General features: G+C 44.1%; 1 protein-coding gene across 1 annotated transcript in view; it reads right to left on the bottom strand.

Annotated features, from left to right (window-relative positions):
• Nucleotides 1-25,324, bottom strand: part of LNPEP (leucyl and cystinyl aminopeptidase) — a 1,221,122-nt gene that overhangs the window by 277,749 nt on the left and 918,049 nt on the right. The window contains exon 14 of the mRNA XM_069627677.1: nt 886-1,070. Coding sequence (XP_069483778.1) covers nt 886-1,070 — 185 coding nt within the window. The remainder of the gene's footprint in view (nt 1-885; nt 1,071-25,324) is intronic.

The raw sequence follows: 25,324 nt of genomic DNA, 5'->3' as shown, positions 1-25,324 counted from the left end.
TTCAAACGTCTGTGCATGTGCAGGTGTTCCAAGATGGTGATGTCCATGCGCATTTGTGGCCAAAGAAGCCCGATGTCATAAGGATAGAGGTGCCACGAGGGATCCCAGGCAAAAGGTGTGACAAAAACATGCTTTGCATTACCTCTAAACATTTTTCACCACTTGACAAACAAATAACCACAGCTAAACCCCTTGTTCATACTGAGCATACATGGCTCTCTATTTTTCGTTTAATAGATACATGTATTTTTCTCTGCACAGGAGTATTTTTGCTACGTACTGCTATGTACTGTGGCAGCTCTGAAGTGTCAAATTGGTTTTAGATGGGCACTGTTAGAATCGCCTATAACACATTCGTTTTTTAGCCAGCATGTTTGGAACAAATGCTGCAAAATTTGGTAACAATTGCAGTAGTTGTTCAGAGGGAAATTCCCTTCCACACTCCTTTCAGAGACTAATGCATGCTCAACTAACCTCATTACTCATTTGTGCACATGAAAGCTTAGGGGAAAAATATTTAGGCAAACATTGCTTATAGCCAAAACATTTTCGTTTGATTTTCTCATTGTAATTCACTTTAAGTATGACAGACAGTGGGGTCCCAAAAGGCAGTCCTGTCTAAGGCACCAAATGCCTGCATGTAAAAGTCACATTCTGTATCATCTAATCTATTCCTTCAATAAATCAGAAACAGAGAAGCAACATCATCTAAGCAGTTTTCACTTTTAAAGAGAGAAAGATGTTAGGAAGAGGAGTCAATCACTTCATGCACACTTTGGAATACAATAGGGATTTTCTCAGGTTAAAAATAAAATATACTTGGCGCCCCTGTTATGCTCACGATGCCTGTATGTTATATATTATAGAACTCAATATTTGCATTACCTTATTGTCCCGTTAGAGACCATCCACTTGCCAAATAACGTAAGTGCTTTTGAGAGACAGCTCTTACAACCATGAGAACAGGCAAAAGATAGGAGTGAAGTCCGGAGCTCTCTCTCTGATAAGGTACCCTCATCAGTCCAGGTCTGGTTATTGATTGTGCTGTTTAGCAGCGTCAAGACATATTGCTAAATGCACAACAGGAAAAAACAAGATCACATAAGCATTTCAATTAAACACAAATCAAAACCAAGAAACAAAAAACATGAATGAAAGTGCAACATTGTCCGCACAAAACCCTATTCATTTGGCCTGTTCCTAACTCGCATTGCATGAGCTATTTGATGCTCTAGTCTTGCCATATAGTGACTGTTTACGTTATGTAGCCTCAGTGGCCATACCATTCTAAGCAACTCAGACAGAAATAGAGATTCACATAGTGATTTTACATTGCAAGACATAACCAAGGCTGCCCTTGTTATGGACAAAAAACACGATCAACAGGTCATGTCAACAAAGCAGTTCAAATCTGATTGCATAACACCTGGAAACACCCACATAATTCCAAAGAGGCCCAACAGTGAATAACTTTATGCAAGCAATAAAAGTGGCTGTTCCAAAGAAACAAGAGAACAAAAACAAGATAACATAACAGAAAGCACTAACTTCACAGCTAAGTAATTCCTGCTATCTATGGATGTAGGAGGAATCTCTCTCTAATTTCCTTCCCACTTCCTGTCTATGGACATTATGCTCCAGATTGATCCCTCTGGTCTGTGGCTTTCTACTGATCTACAGACCAGCAAGCCATGATGGCGACCTGCCTAACAAAGTCACTGACATGTCTCTAAATCTTCTGCCAACCAACCACAAGTCACCTGTGGTTCTTGGCAACGTCAGTGTACGGTACGAGAATCATTTTTCCCCTTAGTCTCTTCTCTTGATGATTATTTCACTAGGGCTTGCCTACATTTTAAAAATGGCTCTAGCCACAATAGAGGCCAAGGCTTGGATCTCATTTTCCTGTGGAGCACAACAGATTCATCCATCATTTCCTACTGTCATCTTGTCAGATCATCTTGCCAGATCATCTTTCCATCTCAGTTGCTACTCTCCCAGCACCACCTTCTTGTTCATAATCCCTGCCTTCATGTTTGGGCTAATCATGGGGTAAAATGGACATTTCTGTTCTTTCCTCGTCTTTGCTCTCCTCCTTACCCCACCTATGATTTGGATGATCCGGCAAACCTGCACCCCTCTTTTCTAGTTTTTTTTTATTATTAATGACACTCGCAAAGACATTTAATCCAAACACATAATAACAATTAACATATCCTCTAACATATTAACAGCTAAATACAGCATAGTGCCAACATAAAGAAAACATTATAATAAATAAAATAAGCATTAAAAGCAGCAGTCAAATGTTATTGGGCACAGACTCTCTCTATATGGCATACATTACTCACCGTAATCGTATTTCTGATGCTTGTATCTGCTTAGATTCACATGCTATGCATAGGCCGACATCTAGTGGAAGCTGCGGAGTATTACAGTTATTGTTTTTGAAATTCGAAAAGGGACGCCGACAGGGCGTGCCAGTAATACTATCCCTAGTGTGACGTCCGCTGTACCCATTGTCCTTCACACGTCGAGGTCCCTCAGATTGTTTTGTTTCTGACATGAGGTAGCATTAGGTGCAGCGTGAGTACAGGTGTATTAAAGCACATATGTATCGGACAAATCTCATATAAACATCTATGCATCTTCTTTCCAAGGGGGGTAAGGGTGGGCACATGTGAATCTAAGCAGATACAAGCATCAGAAATACAATTACGGTGAGTAATGTATCCCTTCTGAGGCTTGCGGAATCTGCTTAGATCACGTGCGATGCATAGATTAGTCAGCAGTATTAGGAGAAGGTGGTGGGTTGTTAGAAGGACCAGGGGCAAATAGATATTTTAGAACCGCTTGTCCCACCTGTGTATCTGCTTTGGAATGAGTGTCAATGTAGTAGTGCTGAGTGTAAGTGTGCACTGAGCTCCATGTAGCTGCTTTGCAAATGGTGCCCAGCAGGACATTTGCGATGAATGCCGAAGTAGCTGCGTTAACCCTTGTGGCATGAGCTCTTGGTGTGAAAGGCAGCGTCTTACTTGATAATGAGTAACAGTATGCATCTGACTATCCATCTGGAGCTGGCATTCTTGGAAATGCGGTCTCCTTCTCTGCCTGGTGCTACAGAGACAAACAGTTGGTCTGTTTTTCTCAGCGGTCTGGTCTTGTTTACATAGTAAAGGACCGACCCTCCTTACATCTAGTGTATGGAGTTTCTTCTCAGCTGAGATGGTTTGGTTCTGAAATAAGGCCGGTAGCTCAATGGATTGGTTCACGTGAAATTTGGAGATGAACTTAAGTGAAAATCTCGGGTGTGTTTGTAAAACCAATTTGTCCTTGTGGAGCAAAAGAAAGGGTTCTGCACTTACAATGCTTGAAGTTCACTGACCCTTCTTATGGAAGCGATAGACACTAAGAAGGCAGTTTTGTAGGTAAGGTGTTTAAGACTTGCCTTATGCATAGGCTCAAAAGGAGGTTCCATGAGCTTTGCAAGAACTACATTGAGATCTCAGCCTGGCGGTGGGATTGAAATTGGAGGGTGAAGTCTCTTTACTCCCTCCATGAATGCTTTGATGACGGCGACTTTCCACCACGATACCTTACTCTGAGAGGTGGTGTAAGCTGATAAAGCCGCCACGTGGACCTTTATAGAGTTGAATACTAACCCTGAGTCTAACAAGTGGAGCATATAATGAAGAATGAAAGATGGAGTAAATGCTACAGGGTTTATTTGTTTAGACGGGCACCAAATTACAAATCTTCTCCACTTGTCGAAATAACAGTGTCTGGGGTTTGGTTTACGCGCCTCCTTGAGGATGTCCATACAGGTTAAGATGTCCAAACTCTATGACCTCAGGAGTCATGCTGCAAAGTTCATTCAGTGAGGTTGAGGGTGTACTGTTATTCCCCCGTGTTGTGTCAGTAAGTTGGTCTGGCACGGGAGTTTGATGGGCTCACACATCAACAGTTTTCACAGATGTGGATCCAATGGTTCTCTCACCCACATGGGAACAACTAGGATGAGCGTCATTTGTTCTCTGTGAATCTTGTTCACCACCCTGTTCATTAGAGGAGTTGGGGGTGAGGGGGAGCGTAAGCAAATTTCCCTGACCAGCTCATCCATACGGCATTCCCCTTGGAGGCTGGTTGGAGAAACCTGGATGCGAAGTCTAGGCATTGCTTGTTTTCTCTTATAGAGAACAAGTCTAGCGTGGGGTAACCCCACTGTGAGAAGACGTGGTCTACAATATTTGTGTCTAGTTACCATTCGTGTTCCTCTGGTAGGGGATCTCTGCTCAGCGAGTCCGCTAGAGTGTTGAGTTCCCCTTCTACGTGTTGGGAAGATAGGAACATCCCCTGTCTGAGTGCCCATTTCCATATTTTCTGTGCTAGCTGGGGCAGATTTGGAGAATGTGGGCCCCCCAGCTTGTTGATGTAAAACATTACAGTGGTGCTGTTGGTGAGGGTCTGTACCGATTGATTTGTCAGCTGTGCTTCGAATGCTTGAAGCGCATTGAACATCGCCAGAAGTTCTAGCAGGTTGATGTGGTTCTGTGCCATGATGCGAGTCCACAGACCATGTGCTGTGTGATGAAGGTGATGTGCCCCCCACCCGGAGAGTGACACATCTGTTATAACAACCGCTTGCACCACTGGATCGTGGAAGGGTTTTCCCTTCAACAGATTCTCCTTTGTCCACCAGCAAAGGATTTCTACGTGTTGGCGAAACGACCACTAGATCGTCCCACTGACCGCTTGCCTGAGACCCTTGTTTCGCCAACCACTCCTGCATAGGGCGCATGCGCAAACGTGCATGTGGGACCAGGTAAATGCCAGATACCATCATGCCGAGCAAACGCATTGCTTTGCGTACGCTTATCTGATGACAGGCTGGATACTGAGGTGTTTGCAGTAGCATGTTCTGAACTCTTACCTTTGATGGAAAGAATAACCCTTCTTCCATGTTTATGACAGCTCCTAGGAACTGTTTTGTTGTGCTTGGAACAAGGCTTAATTTTTTCTTGTTTATTGAGATATGGTTTATGGTTCTTTGAGTTTTTTGCCTGCAAAGTTGGGGTGGCTCCTCTGTAATCAGCCAGTCATCCATGTAGGAGTACACTGGGATTGCTTCCCTGCATAGGTATGCTGCCACCACGCCTGTACCTTGGTGAATACCCTTGGAGCAGATGCTATTCCTAAGGCTAGCACCTTGAATTGGTAGTGCTGGTTTGCTATATTGAAATGCAAGAATCTTCTGTGCGCTGGGAACATTGAAATATGAAAATAGGCATCTTTCGTATCCAATGTTGCCATGTAGTCCCCCTGCTTTAGCAGAGGGATTACTTATTGTAGCGTTGTCATGCAGAACTTTGTGGCTTGACATGGGTGTTTGCAGGGTGTAGGTCTAATACTGGGCACATTGTTAGATCTTTCTTTGGCACAAGGAAGTATGTTGAATAGATACCCTTGTTTACCCCTGGTTCGCTGGGACGATATCGATGGCGTCCTTCAGTAACAGCGTTGCGACCTCGGGAAGGATGCGTTGTTCTTCCTTCGTGGTTGTCTTTTGACGCAGGGGAAGGTTTGAAGGCCACTGAAGAAGCTCCACGCAATAACCACCCACTACGGTCGATAGCACCCACTTGTCTGAGGTGATTCCCTCCCATGCGTGGGTGAAGCGTCTAATGCACCCTCCTACTGGAGAGGCATGGGAGGGGACCTGAAGCGGGTGGTCATTGTTTTGGAGGTGTCGCTCCACCTCTGGAAGTGGAGGACTTCCCCCCCCTGCCACGAGAACAGCGTTGGCCTCTCTGGAAACCTTGTGAGGCTTGGCCCTGTTTATTTCCCCAAGATGAGCCCTGACTTTTGTTATAACATGAACCCCTTGGTGAGCTTTGACCTCAAAATCGATAAAAAGTTGGCCTGGTGGATTATTAGTTAGCTGGTCTAGAGATTTCAGAGTGTCATACTCTTCTTTGGCAGATTTTAATGCGTCCTCTACGACCTTCCCAAACAGAACATTGGGTTCTACCGGCATGTTGAGGAGCGTTGCCTGTGTTTCAAGTTTGAATCCAGACTGGCAAAGCCATGCATGGCGTTTAATGATGGTTCATTCGGCAATGATCCTGCATGCATTATCTGCGGCATCTAAGTTGTTTTTTAAGATGGAGCTGGATACTGCCTTGCCATTTGCTACTGCTAGGCACAGTTGAGATTTGAGGGGTTCTGGAGCTGAAGCCATTAGGGTTGCAACCTCATTCCACTTGTAGCAGTTGTAGCTTGCCAACAAAGTGGCTTTATTTGCAATCCTTGTTTGAAAGGCCGCCGAGGTGGCCACCTTTCTCCCCAGAGTGTACAGTTTTTTTACTTTCCTTATCGGGGGGTGCTTCCGATGAGGCTATCTGGTTTTAAATAACCTCCGATATACATTGGGTCTGTGGGTGCAGGGCAGAACAGTTTTTCAATACTTGGGTTGACTGCCCACGTCTGGTTAGGGGTCTCCAGAGAAGGTTCTATCCTTCTTTGAATGGACTGAAGGATTGGTATAAATTGGGTGACTGCTTTCCTGTCCCCCAAAATATCTTCCACAAAATCTTTATCTACACGAGTTTCTTGGGTCTGAATTTGAAATTGCTCAGCTGCCTTCATGAGCATATCGTTATAGAGGTGTTGATCGTCCACTGATGAATCTGCCACTGGTGGGTCTAGGTTAACGGGAGAGGGTAAATGGGAGAGGTAAATTGCACATCCTCTTCATCGTCATCGTAGTATTGGTCTGCCTCCTGTATTGCATCATAGTCTGTATTTGGATCATATAGATCAATATGGACTGGTTCTTGTTGAGGTGAAATAAAAAGTGCGTCAGGACGTGACCTCTTTGGTGGAGGCTGAGAGGATGATGTAACAGTAGTTGGTGCCGTTGTTTTGTAAACTTTGGATAGCTTGGGGTTTTTTCTCAAAGAAGTCTGCCATGAACGTCATTCTTCTCATAACCCTATCAATGTTCTCAGAACTTGGAATGGACAAAGGGTTCTGAGGTGTAGTTTAACCCGGAGCTGTAAGCTGACGTTTGTTCCTCAAGGGTGCAGCTAAGGAATCCTATCCCTGGGAATCAGAATGTTTTTCCCCCGTGACGAGTGCTAGACTTCTCCTTGTGAGAGTGATGGCTCTTTGAGGAGTGTTTATTTGAAATGTTGGCCTCGAGTAAGCTTTCAGAGAGATGTTTTTGCACCTAATGAGCTATACTTGAGCTTTTGGTGTCTTTGGACGGTTTTGATGTTTGGGTAGATTATCGAACTTTGGCGGTAGTGAGAGGCAAAGTCGCGTCTTCCGATGTTCCGCTGATGGTTTAGACATGGCGTCTGCATCATCTCTTGACTTTGGGGGCCTGTCGTGTAGTGATCAGGACCTTGATTGCCCAGAGGACAGTGAATTGTGGACATCCCCCTCGACGCCGTGTGGACGACGTTGTCGAATCTCGGCCCTTGGGTATGTGTTTAGTGTGGGCTGTAGTGTGAGTGCTGCTGCCGCTGGGTATCGTCCCTGTATCAGAGCCGCCGGCCTGTCTATTGGGGTCAGGGGTTTGCACTTGGGAATGAATCGGTTCCCCCTCGCCTCCGTCACCTGAAAAGACGGCGATGCTGCCATCACTGGAGGCACCCTCCATGTCGGCATCGGCCAGCGCTTGAAATTACGGTCCTTGAGTGTCTTCGGTTTGAAGAGCTGACAAGCTTGACAATTCCCCTCGTTGTGGTCGCATGGGAGACAAAGGTTGCACACCAGGTGCTTGTCCTTCCAGGAGAACTTTTTATTACAACTTGGGCAGAATTTAAAAGGTGTATTCTCCATTCTTAGATGGAAGGGAAGCCAGGCGAGACTAGAGAGGGGAAAAGGGAATATGCATTCTCATAGAGCCCTAAGAAATGTCCACCTCACACTCTCCCTACTGTATGGGCCGAGGCCCGGTGCAGCCTTCCAAGCCCGAAGGGGTCCGTCGAATAGGGGTTTTCGTTCGACGGCCGTCCTCCTTCCCACGAGTAAAAGGATAGAAAGAGTAACTAACTCTAATTTAACAAATATCAATGGCATTAGCCGAAATAGGAACCCTGCGATTAAGCGTCCGTCTGTGATAGCAGATAAACAATCTGAGGGACCTCAACGCGTGAAGGACCATGGGTACAGTGGACGTCACACTAAGGATATTACTGGCACGCACTGTCGACGTCCCTTTTCAAATTTCGTAAACAACAACTGTAATACTCTGCAGCTTCCACTAGATGTCGGCCTACACATAGCATGTCATCTAAGCAGATTCAACAAGCCGCAGAAATATATTTATTTTTTCTTTTTATTTACTTACTTATCAAGCGGCGGAGCCCGCAACCATCAGGGCGCTACACATAAAACAAGACAAACACAAAAACCAAAGCAAGTGAAACATAAGGGACAAGTTACACACCTGTAACTCCTGTTCTCCAGATTGGTATCTTACATGGATTCACATGCTCATAATTATTCCCCGTCTTCAGGTGGGGAATCCTCGGTAATATTAAAAGCAGTTTCGCTTTAAAGCTACAAACTGCTTGTCGCTTATACAGTCTATTGCTGTCACTTTGGGTCCTATTGCCCAAGTCAATGGCATTCGTCCTCCTAGGCTCCACCCCTAGAGGACATCCTGGCATTACAGGCGCATGTGAAGAGGCAGTAGGAACCAAGAGAAAGCACAGAGGGGTAGCAGGGAGGGCTGCATGTGAATCCATGTATGATACCTCTGCAGGTAAGTAACTTGTTCCTTCTCCAGCAAGGGATCTTACATGGATGCACATGCTCGTGAATACAATTATACAGACGTACATACACAACGAAGGGAGGTGGGACAGGCTCAACAGAAGCAATACAATAACTCGCCTCTGGAACACACCTCAATTAAACTGGTTGCGAAGCACTGCCTGGCCGGCATAGGACTCTACCCTGGAATCCCTGTCGATGCAGTAGAATCTCGTGAAGGTATGAGTCAACCGCCACATAGCAGCCCTACAAATGACCAAAAGGGGAACTCCTGACAGGAAAGCCGTAATAGCAGCCACGACTCTGGAGGAATGGGCTCTCGGTATTGCTGACAACTGTCTGTTTGCAATCCAGTTTGCAATCCAGTGATACAGCCAGAGAGCCACCTGGAAATGGAAGCCTTGGAGAGGGCATTACCTTGCCCCCGAGGTGAAAATGTCACAAACAACTGGGAAGTTGTTCAAAAAGCTCTAGTGCATGTGACATAGAACTTCAGAGCACGCACCACGTCTAGCAAATCCAAAGCCTGTTCTACAGGAGAGGCAGGATTTGGGAAGAAGACTCGAACTAAAGACTCATTCAAATGAAAGTGTGACGTCTCATTGGCATGAAGGATGGATGAGTACGTAGCACCACCTTGGACTGATGGAAAGACAAATAAGGTGGTTTGCAAGCGAGAGACTGCAACTCTTTAGCACGGCTGGCCGAAGTGATAGCAACCAGAAAAACAGTCTTCCGGGATAAAAACTTTAGAGAAACACTGTGAAAAGGTTCAAATGAAGGACAGAACAACGTTGAGCTCCGAAGCGGGGCTGGAGTCTTGACCGGAGGGAATGCTCTGAACAGACCTCTTAGGAATTCTTTAACAAGTCTATCAGACCACAAGGAAGACCTACCAGGCATTGGAGTGTATCGGGAGATAGCTGCCAGGTGTACCTTGATGGATGCGTGAGCAAGGCCTGCCTTTGCTAGGGAGAGCAGGTACGGCAGGATTTGGGGAGCTATTATGTGAAGGGAAGAAAACCCCTGCGAATTACACCACACAGAGAAGCGCTTCCATTTGTGCTTATAGAAAGCAAGGGTAGACGGTGCCCTAGCTTTAGCCAGACTATCTTTACATTCTGCAGGCAATGAGTAACGGCCAAACTCTAGGTTAGCAGGAGCCAAGCCACCAGTTTCAAGGACGCTGGGTCGTGGTGGTGTGGTGGAGGACAGACCCTCCCTCTATGGAGAGCATGTCTGGAAGAGGATGCAGCTTGATACAAGGAGCCACAGACAGGTGGAGAAGGTCAGAGTAGAAGATCTGCCTTGGCCACGCCAAAGCCATGAGTATCTTCTTGGAATGGGTCTGTTTGATTGCCCTTATCACTCGCAGAATCAGGGGAATTGGAGGGAATGCATAGAGAAATCAGTCCACACAGGGGAATGAGAGGATACCTTGGTTGCGGGTACAGGCTGGCAAACTTAGGGCAATTTGCATTTTCTGCTGTGGCGAATAGGTCGATTTGAAGGTGATCCCACCTTGAGAAGACCAGAACGACTTGATCCTGATGAAGCTCACACTTATGGCAGGATAGCAGTTCCCTACTGAGTGAATTTGTGATGGTATTGTGAATGCCTGCCAGATGGAGTAGAATGAGAAACATCTGTTGCAACTCGGAAACAAAGGTGTGCAGGATAGACAGGATGTCCAAGGACAAGTCTCTAGGTGCTGTTGCCATGCAAGCTTCAGGCAACAGCACAGTTGGTGGAGCTGGTTGAGGAGGTGCGGGCAAGGGCACAGTTGGTAGGGTGGGTCAGGGCTGCAGAGAGCGACGAGGAGTTGTGGTTGCTGAGAGCGATGACTCCTAGGAAAAATGGGGTCAAGAGAATCCGCAATCTCTTCCAGATCAGAGGAGAAAGACCCTGGAGGTTCGTTGTCTGAGGGAGTTCCTGCATGGAGTAGTTGAGCAGGTTGCAACGCTCCTGGTGAACCCACTGATGACAGGATGAAGAGCGGTTTTGCCTTGGGAGACAGGAGAGAGCTGATGCGTATCTCCTCGTCCACATTCAGACCCATGGGGAAGGAGGCGATGACAGGAGTTTGCGGTGTTGTCGATGGAGCCAAAGATGGGCGGCTGTGGGGGTAGAGCAACTTTGTGGATGGTTACTACAGTCATTGACAATGTTGTTCTCGTTGTTGACGTAGTGGGAGCTGTCGAAGAGAAGGTAGACAGAGGAGCCGTCAATGAGGTAGACTAAGATTTTGGTCGATGGACCAGTGACAATGTCTTTGTCATAAACTCCAACAGAGACTTGAGCTTTGATGATGCAATAACATGAACATGACCCCTTTAGGATGAACAGTGAGACTACAAATGGCTTTTTTTGGATCTGCTTATCATGAAGACCCCAACTGGACATCTGGAGACATCCTTTTTCAGGAAAGAAACCGATAAGAACACCTAGCTCCAATTTGACAGCTTCCATTCACTGAGCCTAAGAAACAACCTTCCAGTGGGCCAATTTCTGTGAGTCAGAAGAAATTGCAGCACCAATGTGGATTTCGAGAAACACAGCGCTGACCTAGCAACCATATTGAAACAAAGAGGATATCCATCCAGAGTAGTCCTGAATGTCCGGAAACGAGCTAAGCATACACCAATGGCACAATGGTTCCTCGTGACAAATTCATCATAGAGGAAAAAAAAAAAAAAAAAATCACATGCATATCTACCTTCAGCCCCATAAGTAACAACCTTCAGAGGACCATATTGAAAAACTGGAAAATGATACACAGAAAACCTCACACCAACAAGACCAAGGTTTGGATACAAAAGACAGAGAAACCTTAAAGATATTTTAGTACACACGTACGAATATGCAAAGAAAACAATCACTGAACAGCGGACATTATGGGCCCTACCACCGGTAATTGGACACTATAGGTGCGGGTGTTGCTTCGTTTGCCCTCTGACACAAAACATGAAAGAAGTGGATCTTAATGGACACATGTGGCAACTGGGAACTTTCACGAACTGTAAAAGCAAATGGGCATATATGGAATTAAGTGTCCGTGCAACCTCCTATACATCGGGAAGACAAAACGAGAAGTACGAAAAAGGATCTGTGAGCATCGCTCATGTCTCAAAAACAAGGTAGAAGATAAACCTATGGTAGCACATTTTACCCATAAAAATAATAAACCAAGTGACCTGTTATGGTTCTTCATTCAGATTGTGGAACCCACTCCAAGAGGTGGTGACAGACGCCCAACGCAGGTGAGCAGAACAAAAATTGATCTTTAAATTAAACGTTTTAATCCATGGCATCAACACCAGTGTAGAATGGGCACTATTTATGCACCAGAAGTAGGCGTTCCAACCTACAGTTTTTTCCTTGATAGCATGACAGGAACAGCCACCAGATGGACCCTGATTACTAGGTATGGACGCACAATCTAGATAAGCAAAACATTTTGTGGCCTTCCCTGAGCAGCATATATATTTTTCCCAAAAACCATTTGCACTTCTAATGTACCTCAAAGACATCCACCCTGCTAGACATGCCTCTGATTTATCTGCAAGTAGTTATGGTGCCTGCAAACCTAGGTTTTCTTTTATAAGGCAGAATCCCTGGGGTATCCCACCACCTATGAAAGAGAAAATTCTACAACTAAAGATTTGTTTTGGAGTAAAGTAATTACACAAAGAAAGTTTTTTCACAATAGTGTTCAAACATTTTTTTTTAATAAGGTCACTCATCCAGACCGACAGTATATTAAGAAAAAGACTGATGTACATGTCACGTTTTGTCCCCACAATGCGAGATCACCTTGGTGTGCCCCCTGCGTGTGTGTATTGTTGCGCTATATATAGTCACAACACTTCGGCCGTACATTGAATATGATCGTGCTACGATCACCAAGGCAACTCTGAGCCGACAGGTGTCGCCATCCAAGCCTCGTTATCAAAACGATGCCTGGCTATGCGGTTGCCAGGGCCGGATCTACATAGAGATGCTAATGTAATGCCATGTCTACAGCGATACACAGCAAGCGGCCGGAACAGCAGCGATCCTCCCTTCAATATGATAGTAGGTGAGTGTAAATTGGACTGATTTTATGAGTATGCACTATTGCATAACGAGGCGCACACAAGTGCTGAGTGGAAATGTGCATGATCGCACAAGAACAATTTTATTGCACACATTAAGCTTCATTTGACAGAGCCTTTTGTTGTGCTGCACACATGACAATGATTGCATGAGACTGTCTTTAGTATACGCATTGGGGTTCAGGGATCGGAGCCCTCCGTTTTGCTGCAACCTTGTAAATACTCACATGCAGATAGCCCGCATTAGTATACGTAATTAATGAGGATGCAGAGGCCATAATCTAAAATAGGGCAGAACAGCCAGTATACCATGTGGAGAAAACACAGAATTCCGCTTTGTGTCATCACAGATTCAAATCTATCCCGGCATTAGTATGTAAGTGAAGACGATGCATGAGAGACCCAGATCTGTAAACCCACAGATCCACAAGTATAGGTAGGAACTCATTATTTTCTTCCGTACTTCCAAACATCTTGTAAAAGTTGTTGCTTGGTACAAACTACAAGTAGACAAAAAGTTATAGCTGTGGCATTTGGGCAACAGACCAATGTGTGTCTGTGTCTTGCCCACAAACAGAATAAATTTGTGTGTTGCAACTGAAAAGAAATTAGGCGACTGAATACGTCCCGACCAGCATCAACAGCCAGTATCTCCCTACTTTACCAGCCTTAATTGAAGGTAGCACTTTTTCTTTTTTTCGAGTTAACGTTATCAGCAGAACATGAGAATTGCAATAATCACAAATTGGTAAACAATCCCTGGGGTTTTTGTTTATTGTGTATTGTAGTTCTTGTGAACAAAGGTGTTACCATCTGATTTAACTTGCTTAATGAATGAATATATGTCCTGAAGATGGCTCTATAAGCAGTATATCGTGTACACGGGGGTACACACAAACAGAGAGCCGAAACATGTACGAGAACCTAGATGAGGAAACTGTGTCGTTTTACTTATCTCGTGCTCTGAACAATGAATTAAATATTTCATTGTCTATTAAGTGTCTGAGAAAACGACATAGGATCACCAGAAGTCACTATATGTTGTGGTTTTAAGTAGAACGGCCATAGGAGCAGAATTAGGTATTCACACTAGATTAATGTGTGTGTAAATGTTTATTTATCTCGGATTTGCTATGATGTTCATGTGGCTAGATGTACAAGAACCTAAACATGGCTTTGTAAATAAAATATGAATGTATATTTTGTGTACTTTTAAACTCTCTCGTAAGCTGGAAGCTCAAATGAAAGACGACAGCAAAGTAATTTAGAAAGGGTGAGCATTTGTTGTGATTTTATGAGCAAGGGAGGGGTAACCAGTCTCCCCTAGACTTAAAGAACTATTTAAGCAACACCTTAGGGAAATACGAGAAACCAAAACAAGACAGGAACAACCATCAGATGCTAAAAGTATGACCTATTTAAAATGATTACAGCAAACTTCTTCATAGAAGACCTCTATTAATCTAAGTGTAGATTATTAAAGTTGGCCCAGATTTGATCGTAAAGTTCTTGCACAGGTTGTATTTGCATCGGTTATAATGCATTTGTTTGTACATTGAGAGTAAGGAAATGTCAACAAACCAGTTGTCTATTTTAGGGCATACCATCCCCTTTCAAACCATTAATATTTGCTATTTAACAACTATCAAAGCTCTACACATCCATTGTATTTGTGCATTTCAAAAATCTTTTGCGTCAATTAGATAGTTTTAAATAGCCAAAATGGGCCAAGGGTGCGTGCTAGTCGGGACCCCAAGACCAAACCTAAACAATCATATATGTCCCGCCAAAAATTACACACCTCAACGCATTCGCCAAATAGATGGTTTTGAACATTAACTAAAGGTTTTCAGTGAATTTCAAGGGTTTTGTTATACCATTGTTTATTCAAGTGCCACTAGCCATGGCCTTCGGCCGTGGCCACTATATATATTCCACCTATAGGTTTCCTTGGGGCCAACTAGCCATGGCCTTCGTCCCTGTCCAGTGAGCTCGACCTTGGACGTGCTCACTGTATATTGTAAAGCACTAGATTTTTTTCAAGCCCACTAGTCGTGGCCAATGCACATGTTGCACCAATAGGTTTCTTTCGAGCCCACTAGCCATGGCCTTTGGCCGTAACCACTGTACGTGCTGCACCAATAGGTTCCGTTGGACCCACTAGTGTGGGATATATTGACCCACCCAACAGTATTTCACCACATCACCAAGCTGCCTGTCTGCAGAAAACAGCAAATGGCTGTGCTGGCTCCTGTGAGCACCAGAACCTCAAAACTGCGTTTTTGCAGCAACAAAAAGATGGCTGCACCGTCCTGCCAAGAACACTTCAGGCAGGATGGCACAAGGGGATACACTGAAGGAGCGTATGTTCTGGAATAAATGGAATAAAGTGAAAAGGCAGCACTGCTTTGCTGAAAAAATCCCCTTCAAAATGAAACTTTTTCACCCTTTAAAAATGCTGCTTTGACGCTAATTCCATCTGTTCATTCTGAAACCACTGTGATTAATAAGGCTGCCATGCCATGCTCAAATCAACTCTGAGAGAAACCAACAAGCCACTTCACTTTTTACTCGCACGGGAACACGCGTTTATTTATTTCCAGAAGTTTCCAAAAGCTCAGCAGTTCAAAGAGACTATCTCTCTGAGCCAGGTCAGTTTCAATATATCTGTGCTTCAGACAAAACTCCTGCTTTCAAGAAAATGACTTTGGCTGCAAAGACAGTGTGGGAATCTGATGGAGCTGCCAAACCAAATTTAAAGGAAGAAATGCTAGCAGTTTTCAACACGTGTAAAAATTGTCTTTTGCAAAACTAAAAGAGAAAAATGCCTATTTACTTTTTACAATGTTGAAGGAAAGCCTGCCATTATTTAGCAATGTGAAGGGGTTGTGTTGTTGGTGATAATACACATATGGGCTATTTTATTCCAAAGGTTTGTTTTAATTCAGGACCCAAAATAAGAAAATACACATTTTAAAACTCATGGGCTGAATTTGCAAGCTCCCAAAAAAACAGTTATTCCAGTTGGCAGCCTTGAAACCTCCCCCTAGGAAGGGAGTCAGATCATAAACTCTCAGTAGAGACTAACACCCCACTGATAATTACAGGGTGGGAAAGAATCTAGGCTAGACTAAACCCACTAACAATGGAGCTCTCAGGGCCAGGAAGTTTGAACTGTGAAGGGGCAATAAAACTTCAATCAGGCTGAGAAACCCCACCTTACTTTGAAGGAAATGACAGTTGGTAGCAGTTGAAGGGAGGTAAAAAAAGGATCATCTGGCAAGGACTGCCATTTGTTTGCAAAGACTATTTCATAAAAACACTTTAAAGACTTTTATCTCTGCAGCAAGACTTTGTAAAAATGTAGAATTTTCGCAGTGTAAAAGTGATTTTTTTGGGCTTTCTTTTAAGACTTGGTAGAATTCATGGACACCTTGGGGGACAGAAATGGCAAAATATGGCAGATTACAAGAAAAGCATCCATGTTGCAAATGCACATTTTTGTACATACATCCCTTATGATAATCCATACCCATGTATAAAGTTCTAGAATTTTGAGTAATATAAATCCCATTGAAAAGGGCGAAAAACTGGTAGAAGGGCGAAACAAGGTATGACAGACTGGAGGATTGGACTGCAATGTGCTGCACAAAATATGCAAAATGTGTATATAATTTGCTAAGAGATTGCAATTGTATAAATGTATGTTTGTGGCAAAATCGGATTTTATTTAAAGTAACTGTGGGAGGTTTTTGAACATTGTAAAACTCACCTCATAAACCTGACATCATTTTTCTGAAAACCAACCAGCAGAGAGCGAGGTGGAGACTATCACCCTGTTCCAATCCCGTTGTTAGAGGCGTGTTTAGTTAAGCCTGCCCCGGTCATATACTTTGATGATGTCACTAGGCATTATAAATAAGAGTCCCTGACAAGACTCTAGAGACAGACACTCTTCCTGATTTTCCTGCGCCGGCGTCCTGTTCCATTCATCATCCAGATTCCATATCCCAACTGCAAGGCCAAAACATTGCTGACCCTATTCCAGGCACCACTGCAAAACCCAAGCATTGCTGATCCTTCTCCAGCAAGGCCTCAATTCTGAAAACCCACTAAATTCCCAAATAACCAAAGGGGAAAGCTGTGGTGTTTTTGGGAAGCATCCCGATACCACTAACTGCATGCTTGCTGCAATCCTGCCATCCAGCTGATCTTTAGTATCCAGTGACCAGAATTCCAGTCCAGTGCCATCTGCTGACCAGAGCTGCCCAGCTGTTTGCAAGACGCCCTGCCCTCTAGTGACCAGAACCGTTGACTGTCCAAAATCCCAAACTAAAAGTGGACTGTGAGTACTTCACTAACATGTAGAAACCCATAGCCTATCTTGTATTTGTCCTTATCCTACTCTCTAAGTCATCCACTCCTGCTAACTTGTTAAAACTGTCAGAATCATTCTTGCAACCCTATCCTTGATTTCTAGTGCTAGCACCATCTCTTTAGTCAGGTTTGCCTTTTGTAATCCTAAACCATTAGTCCTATATCAAGTGATCGGACTGGTTCCGCCAAGGTTGGGCGTTGGGGTGAGGGAGTTGAACTCGCAAATCAACCCTGGAGCTTACTGTGTCCCTCTTTGGTGGCCTAGCTTGAATACTCTAGTGTAAAGTAAAACTGTTCTTGTCACAACTGATTTCCTTTCCTTTTCTTTTGCACAGCTACATGTTTTCAAAGCGCACCTTTTTAGATCTTGCATTACTTCTTCTTTTACCAGCTAGAGACTTTCTTTCACTTCCATATTGTACCTGTGATATATAGCTACACCCCAACCAAAGAACTTTCACTCCAAATCAGTGTATTTCACCCGTTTTCTTTATGAAAAAACGTTTGGGTAATTTCAGGCAGGAATTGCAAAGTTTCCAACGTGTCTTTTGGCTGCAATCTGTTTTAAACTTTCCACTAATTTTCAAACTGTATGCTTTTGGTAATCCATTCTTGGTGACTGTTAGTGTATTTGCATTGTTGCTTTAGTGAGGAATTACATTTGCTTCAAGGTTTTTAACACACATTCATTATTTATTTGTCAATTTCCGAGTGTCATTTTATAACATTGCAAGGGGTTTAAAATCTGTTTCTCTCTCTTATTTGGGGAGGGAAGGTCAGATTTGGATTCTGTTTCCTAGTTCTCATTCCTGATTACCTGCTACTTCTTTTTATCCACTCAGAATTGATTATTGGTAGGTTGAGGGAACATTGCAGGGGGAAATTCTAACTTGGGCGCTAACTTTCCTAAATCAAAAATTGCTCCTATTCCGCTGTGCTGTGTCTATGTTCCACTAGCAGGTTAAACCCAGTGCATTGCTCACATTCTCATTGTAATTATCACCCCATTGGTGATTGCTGCCCCATATTAAAAGTATGATTTCTTTTGAATTTTAAAATAAATAAATATTTTATTTTACCAACCAGCCTGGTTCATGGTCCATTGTAACCCGGGGTATTTGAAAATGGGGTGTGATATGAGTGGTGTACCATCTCAATATTTAATCAATATAAAAAGATAGGCATTTCAGTCGTACGCAGCATACTAGGCCGAGACCAAGGTGTGTGTCGCCTGATTGAAATCCTTAACACTAGGTATAAGATTTCTTGTTTTTCCCACTCTCTTCCGATTCTGGCTGGATTGACCCGATAATTCCCTGATAATGGCAATCAACTACAGATACAGCAGCAATGAACTACTCATGCCCGCAATATTATGCTGAAGCACATTGAAGCGTATCTTGTGCTAGATGGAATTACAATAATGGTCACAACCAAATAACCGGACAGACTCAAGGAAGATGGCAAAGTACTACTTTGTTCTCAGTTTAATAAAGTAGGTTGTTGTGACGAACATCGGACTGATGCATGCACACTCACGCCTAAGTTTGTTTGCACGGAGGTCTTATACCGCAATATACGTCATCTATGACATCATACTACGTGGCAAAATACAAAACCTATTGAGGGGAGGGTCTAGTTAAGGGAACATGTCCATTTATACAATATATATGGGTTAGTGTTTCATTGGTTCCCATGTCGGTAGGGCATACCTTTTACTAACTTCTAAATGCATACAGTACTGATTATAGTGGACAAAACATCAGTGGAAGTGGATTGGCTCTTGCAACCTTGTGGGTTAGGTTGTACCCCAACCCGACTGATTGGTTGGCATACTATCCCAACCTTGGACTTTAGGCTTCTTCGCAGCACGTACGTTAAACAAAACTTAGGTGTTTGAATCTGTGAGAAACCAGAAGGTGCCTCACCCACTAGTCCCCGGGCATGTCATCCAGGTGGCCAGGACACAGCCATCGCTTTTGGATCCAGTTCCTGCGGGTGGACCTGTGCGGGAGGATCACCTGGGCGAGGGGTCTTCGCTGAGTGGGACACATGATGGTGAGACGTAGTATCCATTTCTCTTTAACACCTTTACCCTATTCTACCAGGTAGGATATGTAGGAACTCTACCCCTCCTTTTACAACATGAACACTTTCACAAAGACAACCATCTATTGGAGAAAACAAACTTAACACTCGAGCAGTATACCTATACCTGACGTGTCCCAATACAATGGTCAGGTGAGGTCAGGCAATTACTGACAATCACACATATCTGACTTCCATTAAGCTTCCCCACACGGATAAAAGGCAGAGCACGAGAGCACACTCTGAGTGATGCAGGGCACATCAGGAAACAACAGTTTGAGACAGCAGCTGAACGAGAGAAGAAAGACAGCAGAACAGAAGGGGATCGCAAAGAGGGAAATTCCCATGACCTTTTCGACAAGGAACCATTACATTTCAGAGACCTCGAGAGTAGAAGGCGTAAGACCAGAAAACCAGGCTGAAGAATCCTGCACTCTGCGTCAATTATCAAGCAGGAGCCGCTGTGATACCGTCCTTGGCTCCAAGAACAAAGCAGCGTCAGTGAACTCAACAAAGCTGGTGAGTTGGGGAGACCGATACAAGACCGGTGTGCGTTGAAGCCAAGATCACAAGCAGCAGCACTGTATGGGGAGCGCTGAAACAAACATTGTTAAAATGCGTGTGATAAGAGACAAAACTGTTGATAATTGAGTGAACTTTAAAAACAAGATCCAATACCTTTGACAGAGTGGTCTGGCACCACGTGGGTGCTCAATCAAAGGTCTCTGTAAAGGTATCCAACTGAGAAGTGGCAAAAGTAAAAATGAGAAAAAGGTTATATCAAGAAGAGAACGAGTAATTGTGGATCCAAGTGGTCCTGCGACGGGTCAAGCAAAATCCTGCACACAGTCGAAAGTCTTCGGTTTTTTTGAAGTAAAGAAAGTTTGGAAAAGAAGATAAAGTGGGTTTGAGCCCGGCAGAGGGGGAGCCAGGGTGAACAGAACATCACCTGAGAAGTTGTTTATGTGAAATCCTAAGAAGGAAGGACCTTTAGTGTTTGTTGTGTTGCTCAGGCCCTCTGAAATAAGAGACTTTGAATGGCAAAGAGACTTTGGCAGAGAAGGCCCTGATGTTGAGGATTTGAACTGCATCCTCGTGCTAGAGAAGCCATAGTGTGTGCTAAGCTTGAGTGTGCCGCCTTCTCCCATGCTGAAAACGTGGGGAAGGGAAGCCAATTGCTTCAATATCCAGACACATCATTTCTTGAACACTTTTCCTTTGCATAATATTATTTCCCACGCTACTTGTATTTAGAAGTCAGGATTGGCAACAGGTTTATTAGTATAGGCCTATTTATTTTGACAAGACTCTACTAGGACTGCGCTATTATTTGATGGTCATAGCTTGCTCTAATCTTTAGATGTAGGATTAGATCGGCGTTTTTCAAACCCAATTGAACTGTGATCACTTGTATCTGTTTTACTGTTTGATACCAGGCCTTCCTATCAGACTAGTCCACATTTTCCCAATTAGTGCATCATCTCTCATCGGCAGACCACAAGCCAAAGTCTCTCGTTTGTAATTTGACCTTGTTCCTGCTCACTGTCCTGGAACATTCAAGGGAGTGTGAGCTGTGAAATACCTTAGGGTGTCTCACCTAGCACACCTCAAGAGTCCCTTATTCACGTGGCCAAGAAAGGGAGGACCTTCGCTTACTCTGACCCGAAAGGCAGACGAGCGGCAAAAGATCATCTGGGTAGGGAAGCCCAGGGTTATGCTCAGGAGAATGGCCAAAGGGAGATGCAGTATCTTGCCAGAGAAAGAGAGGGAGGGCGAGCAAGCTGAGGCTTTTGTGGGCTGTATTGCATTTGCCTCCCGTTAAAACTCTCCCCTCCTGGCCCGATCCAACATCCCCCCCATACACAATCAATCCTCTAAGGTCCCAAACCCCGTTAAACCCAAAAAGCATAACTCTCAGAATCAGTGTTTCACCAGTCTCCATTCGAATACTCCCCATCCTTTTTCTTCCCGTCCCTCCGATTATCATTTTCCGCATTCCCAATCTGCTTTGACATCTCCCTACCGTTCCCACAATCCCCTCTGTTCTGTTCTACATCCCGGTCATTCTCGTCCATTTTGCAAACCTCCCCCATCATGACCCGTAGGATACTCCAACCTCTCCCCTTTCCTATGTAAAGACTATAATTTCTGAAACCCACTTTTTCCCGATAAAGAAAACCACAGACTTGTAATAAATCTGTTTACCTGACATGTCCTGATGCAAGGGTCAGGCAATTAACTTGAATCACGCACCCCTGACAACCTTTACTTTTCCCCACATGGATAAAAGGTGGAGCGAGAGAGCACACTCCGAGCACGGCAGACAGCATGACGAGACGGCTAACCAAGGGCAGCAGTTCAAGAGAAGGAGGAAGGTGGCGGGAAGCGAGAGGGTGGCGAGGAGAGCAGCGACCTTGCCATTTTCGTCCCAGACCCGGAGAACCTTTGTGGAGGAGAACCTAAGACCACGGACAATAGCACAAGTGTCTTGCAGCAGATGTCAATGGTACACAGAGTGTGTCGACGCTGATAAGCGGGAGCGAGGGAAACTCCTGCTACAGTGTTACCGGCCTTGACTCCAATAAAGCAGAAAGCCAAGCAGTTCATCACAGCCGCTGAGTCAAGGGCAGAACCGATAAAAGCTGTGTTGTATGAGAAACGCAAAGTGGCAAGTTTCAACTGCATTGAACTATGAAAGAGCTGTAAAAGTGTTGAGGGTAGACCAGTTACAGAGGGAACTGGCACCACGTGGGTGTCGCTCCGAGAGACTCTGGTCGATCCCTGTTTGAAGAAAACTACAGAAACCAGAAGCTGTAGGAGAGCCACCAGAAAAGGTCAAAGTGGTCATACTAGAGGTCTGGTAAAATCCTCGTACAATCGAAAGACGGATCCACAAACTTGAGAAAAAGGGAAATGAATCCTGGATGGTGAAAGCAAAAGGGGAAGTGAATCCCGTAAACATTACAAGTGAATGCGAAAGTGAAGTTGGCAAGAGTGAAACCAGAAGAGGGTTGCTAACGAGAAAGGGGCAATGTCTATAAAGTCCCGAGAAACAGTGTGTCGACAAAGTAAGGAATGTCCACTATGAACTGTTTGAAAAGATATTGAGAAGCTAAGGAGGGGGCAGGATACGTACACTGTCCCGCTGGTTGTTTTGGAATCCAAACCCGACGGAGGGAGAAACCAAGAGAGACAATAAGACAGGAGAAGTACAATGTCCCGCTTGTCAAAGAAGGGTCAGCCCCTGAAGAGGGGGACCAAGGGGTGAGTCGTTATCACCCTGATCAAGTGAAGCAGAGAAAGGGAGGTTCACAGTGAACTGTTAAACAGACTTTTGTGAGAACCATAGTAGGAAGACTTGTTGAAAGCCATAAGGAACCCAGCAGAGGGAGGCCAACAGTCGAGATGGTTTCAAACCCAACAGAGGGAGATCCAGGGGTGAACTCATCACCCAAAAGCCATTAAGAAGTGAAACTTTGTTTGGAGGGTCAGCCCCAGAAGAGAGGTACCCAAGGATGTAATCTTCACCCAACAGGAACTGCAACAAGAGCTTTTGTTTTTGTTTGTTCTGTGAATACCTCAGGCCCTCGAAGGCAAGAGACTTTCAAGAAGAAACGAGACTTGGCCATCAACGGTCCTGATTGCTGCTATTGGAACTGTTAACTCGTGCTGGGAAATCTTCTGTGTGTGCTGTGCTCCAAGCTCCCATCTTACCCGTGCTTCAAACGTGGGGGAGTTCTAAGCTACCGCATCCTGACATATTATTTACTAACACTTCTTTCTTTTCTTAAAAACTATCCCACACCCTTTTTGTATTAGTTGTGAGGCTTGGCAATCTTTTTTTTTTTTTTTAAGTATATGCCTTTATTATTTGACAACACCACAGGGACTGCCTTATTTTTCATTTGATGGTCAACGATTGTTCCCATCTTAGATTTAGGTTTAGATTAGGCGTTTTTCCACCCTGCATACAGTTAAATAAACACCCTTGAACTGTGATCACTTGTGTCTATCTTACTGTTGTCACCATGTGTTCCTCACAGAGCCCACCACTATCTTCACTTGAGGCTCTAATGAATAGCCTTTGTTTTCGACTTCTGAGTCACGTGTGAGTAGACCACGAATCTGTCCATTTCAGCCTTCCATTTACCGATATTTGATTTAATTATGCAAGGTGCTGTTGCTCCTTCTGGGCTCTAGAGACTTGCTCATTATCTCATATGAACTTTCTACGTGTTAACTGACCAGTAGTCTGGCTCTCACAGATGTTTATTTCTTCTTCATTTAAAAAGAATGTCTCACATTCAGAGGTTATTCCACGTACTCCCTTTGTGCTCTATGCTTATCCTTTAAAAATGGCATCTTTACTCTGGCCAACCTTGACTCATCGTCTGGTCTGCTCATGGGGCTGCCTTTCCATGTCTCCTGATTCTTACAGCCTTGGCCTGTTTTTGAGATAGCTTGGTTACATTCAGCACAAACAGTTGGACATTTCCCTGATATGGCTGCCCTTGCTACGTTATATATTCCTCTAGAGCAAGCTTCTATACGTTGTCTTTCTACCTTGCGTTAATGCATATTTAGTTATTGGTCAGTAAGTTAATTCATCTTATTTTAGATCCATGATCACTTTTAGATTCAGGTTCATGTTAATCTTAGTGCGTCAGTTTCTTCATTACTTAGTATTTTCATATAGTTTCAGCATAAGTTAATATATCTTCTCCATGGCATCACATTTTCCTTGTCAGATTTCATTTAACGTCCATCCACGATATTCACTGATGCATTCTGACATCTTGGCAAACGAAATCCTTCCATGTAACTTTCTTCCATGCAATATCCTTCCATACTTTCAGTGCGAAGGTACATTCTGTATGGCTGCGATGCAGTATTGGAATGGTACCCGTGGTCCCAGCTATAGCTCTTCGACTGTTCCAACATGAGGGTGGCAATGGGGTGGGGACTGACAGGATAGGGACCTATCTGCTCTTCTACAGTACTAGCACTATAATACGAAAATGCTGGAAAATAAAACTATTCCCTGCCCTCTCAGGCACTCACCAAGTGCCTGTTTCCTCTTTGAATGGACCCCCATTCACCGTAGCTGCCTTTTCCCTCCCTGGCCCTCTCCCATTGTCCTCTTTGCTTTGCTTGAAACATTTTCTTTTCCGAGCGAGTCTTGCGTTATTACCGCAGGAATCCCGCAATATTCCCCTGATAACCCGAGAATGTTCAAACTGGCTCCCCAGACCACCCCCGAACTGTCCAATTTCACGTGGTATCCACTTTCCCCCTCCCCACCTCTAACCTGATGTCATTACCTCCTTTTTCCTCCTCCAAATAGCTTTTTTCACATTCCCCTGGTATTACTGTGGTAATTGCTTACATCGAGCCATAAAACGTCAGATTTTTATTTCTGAAAAGTGTCTTTGCTGCAAAGCACCATGTGAGATATAGCTATATTTTTCGGGAGAAAGGTATCGGGGAGAATTCTCATAAATGGCCGATTTCCCTTAGCTAATGAGTCCCTCAGCAGCTTTGCTGGATTTCTAGGATTTACTTTTGTCACTTTAAACCACAGACCCAGTACATCCCATCTTACATGGGAGTATTGGAAAGGGTCAACTCTTATCCCTTTTTGTCTGTGTCTCTTGGAGCCGTGTTTCGCTCCCTTTACATTAAGACTTGGCTGGTGGCAGTGGTAACTACCCTAACTTTTCTACCGCGATTATCTTATATAAACGTGGTAATGTTTTCAGCTATTATATTAGCCTCGAACATAAACCCGCTTGACCAAATACATTTTATTTTGGTTCCGGCTGGGTTTATTTGCCATTTCTTTTTGTTAAAGTCTTTCTTGTGTTTTTCTCTGTGCGCCAAACCGGGGATGATTCCTTTGTTTGCTGTCTTTTCGCAGGCTTTTGCACAGAAGTCTTCCTTAAGGCACCAGAAAGTCTAGGTAGGCAGGATGTGAGGGAGGG

This window comes from Ambystoma mexicanum, chromosome 6p, assembly GCF_040938575.1.
Source record: "Ambystoma mexicanum isolate Mex_15411 chromosome 6p, UKY_AmexF1_1, whole genome shotgun sequence".
Lineage (NCBI taxonomy): Eukaryota > Metazoa > Chordata > Amphibia > Caudata > Ambystomatidae > Ambystoma > Ambystoma mexicanum.
The sequence above is the reverse complement of the archived record's forward strand: the minus strand, read 5'-3'. Positions and strand labels throughout refer to the sequence as shown.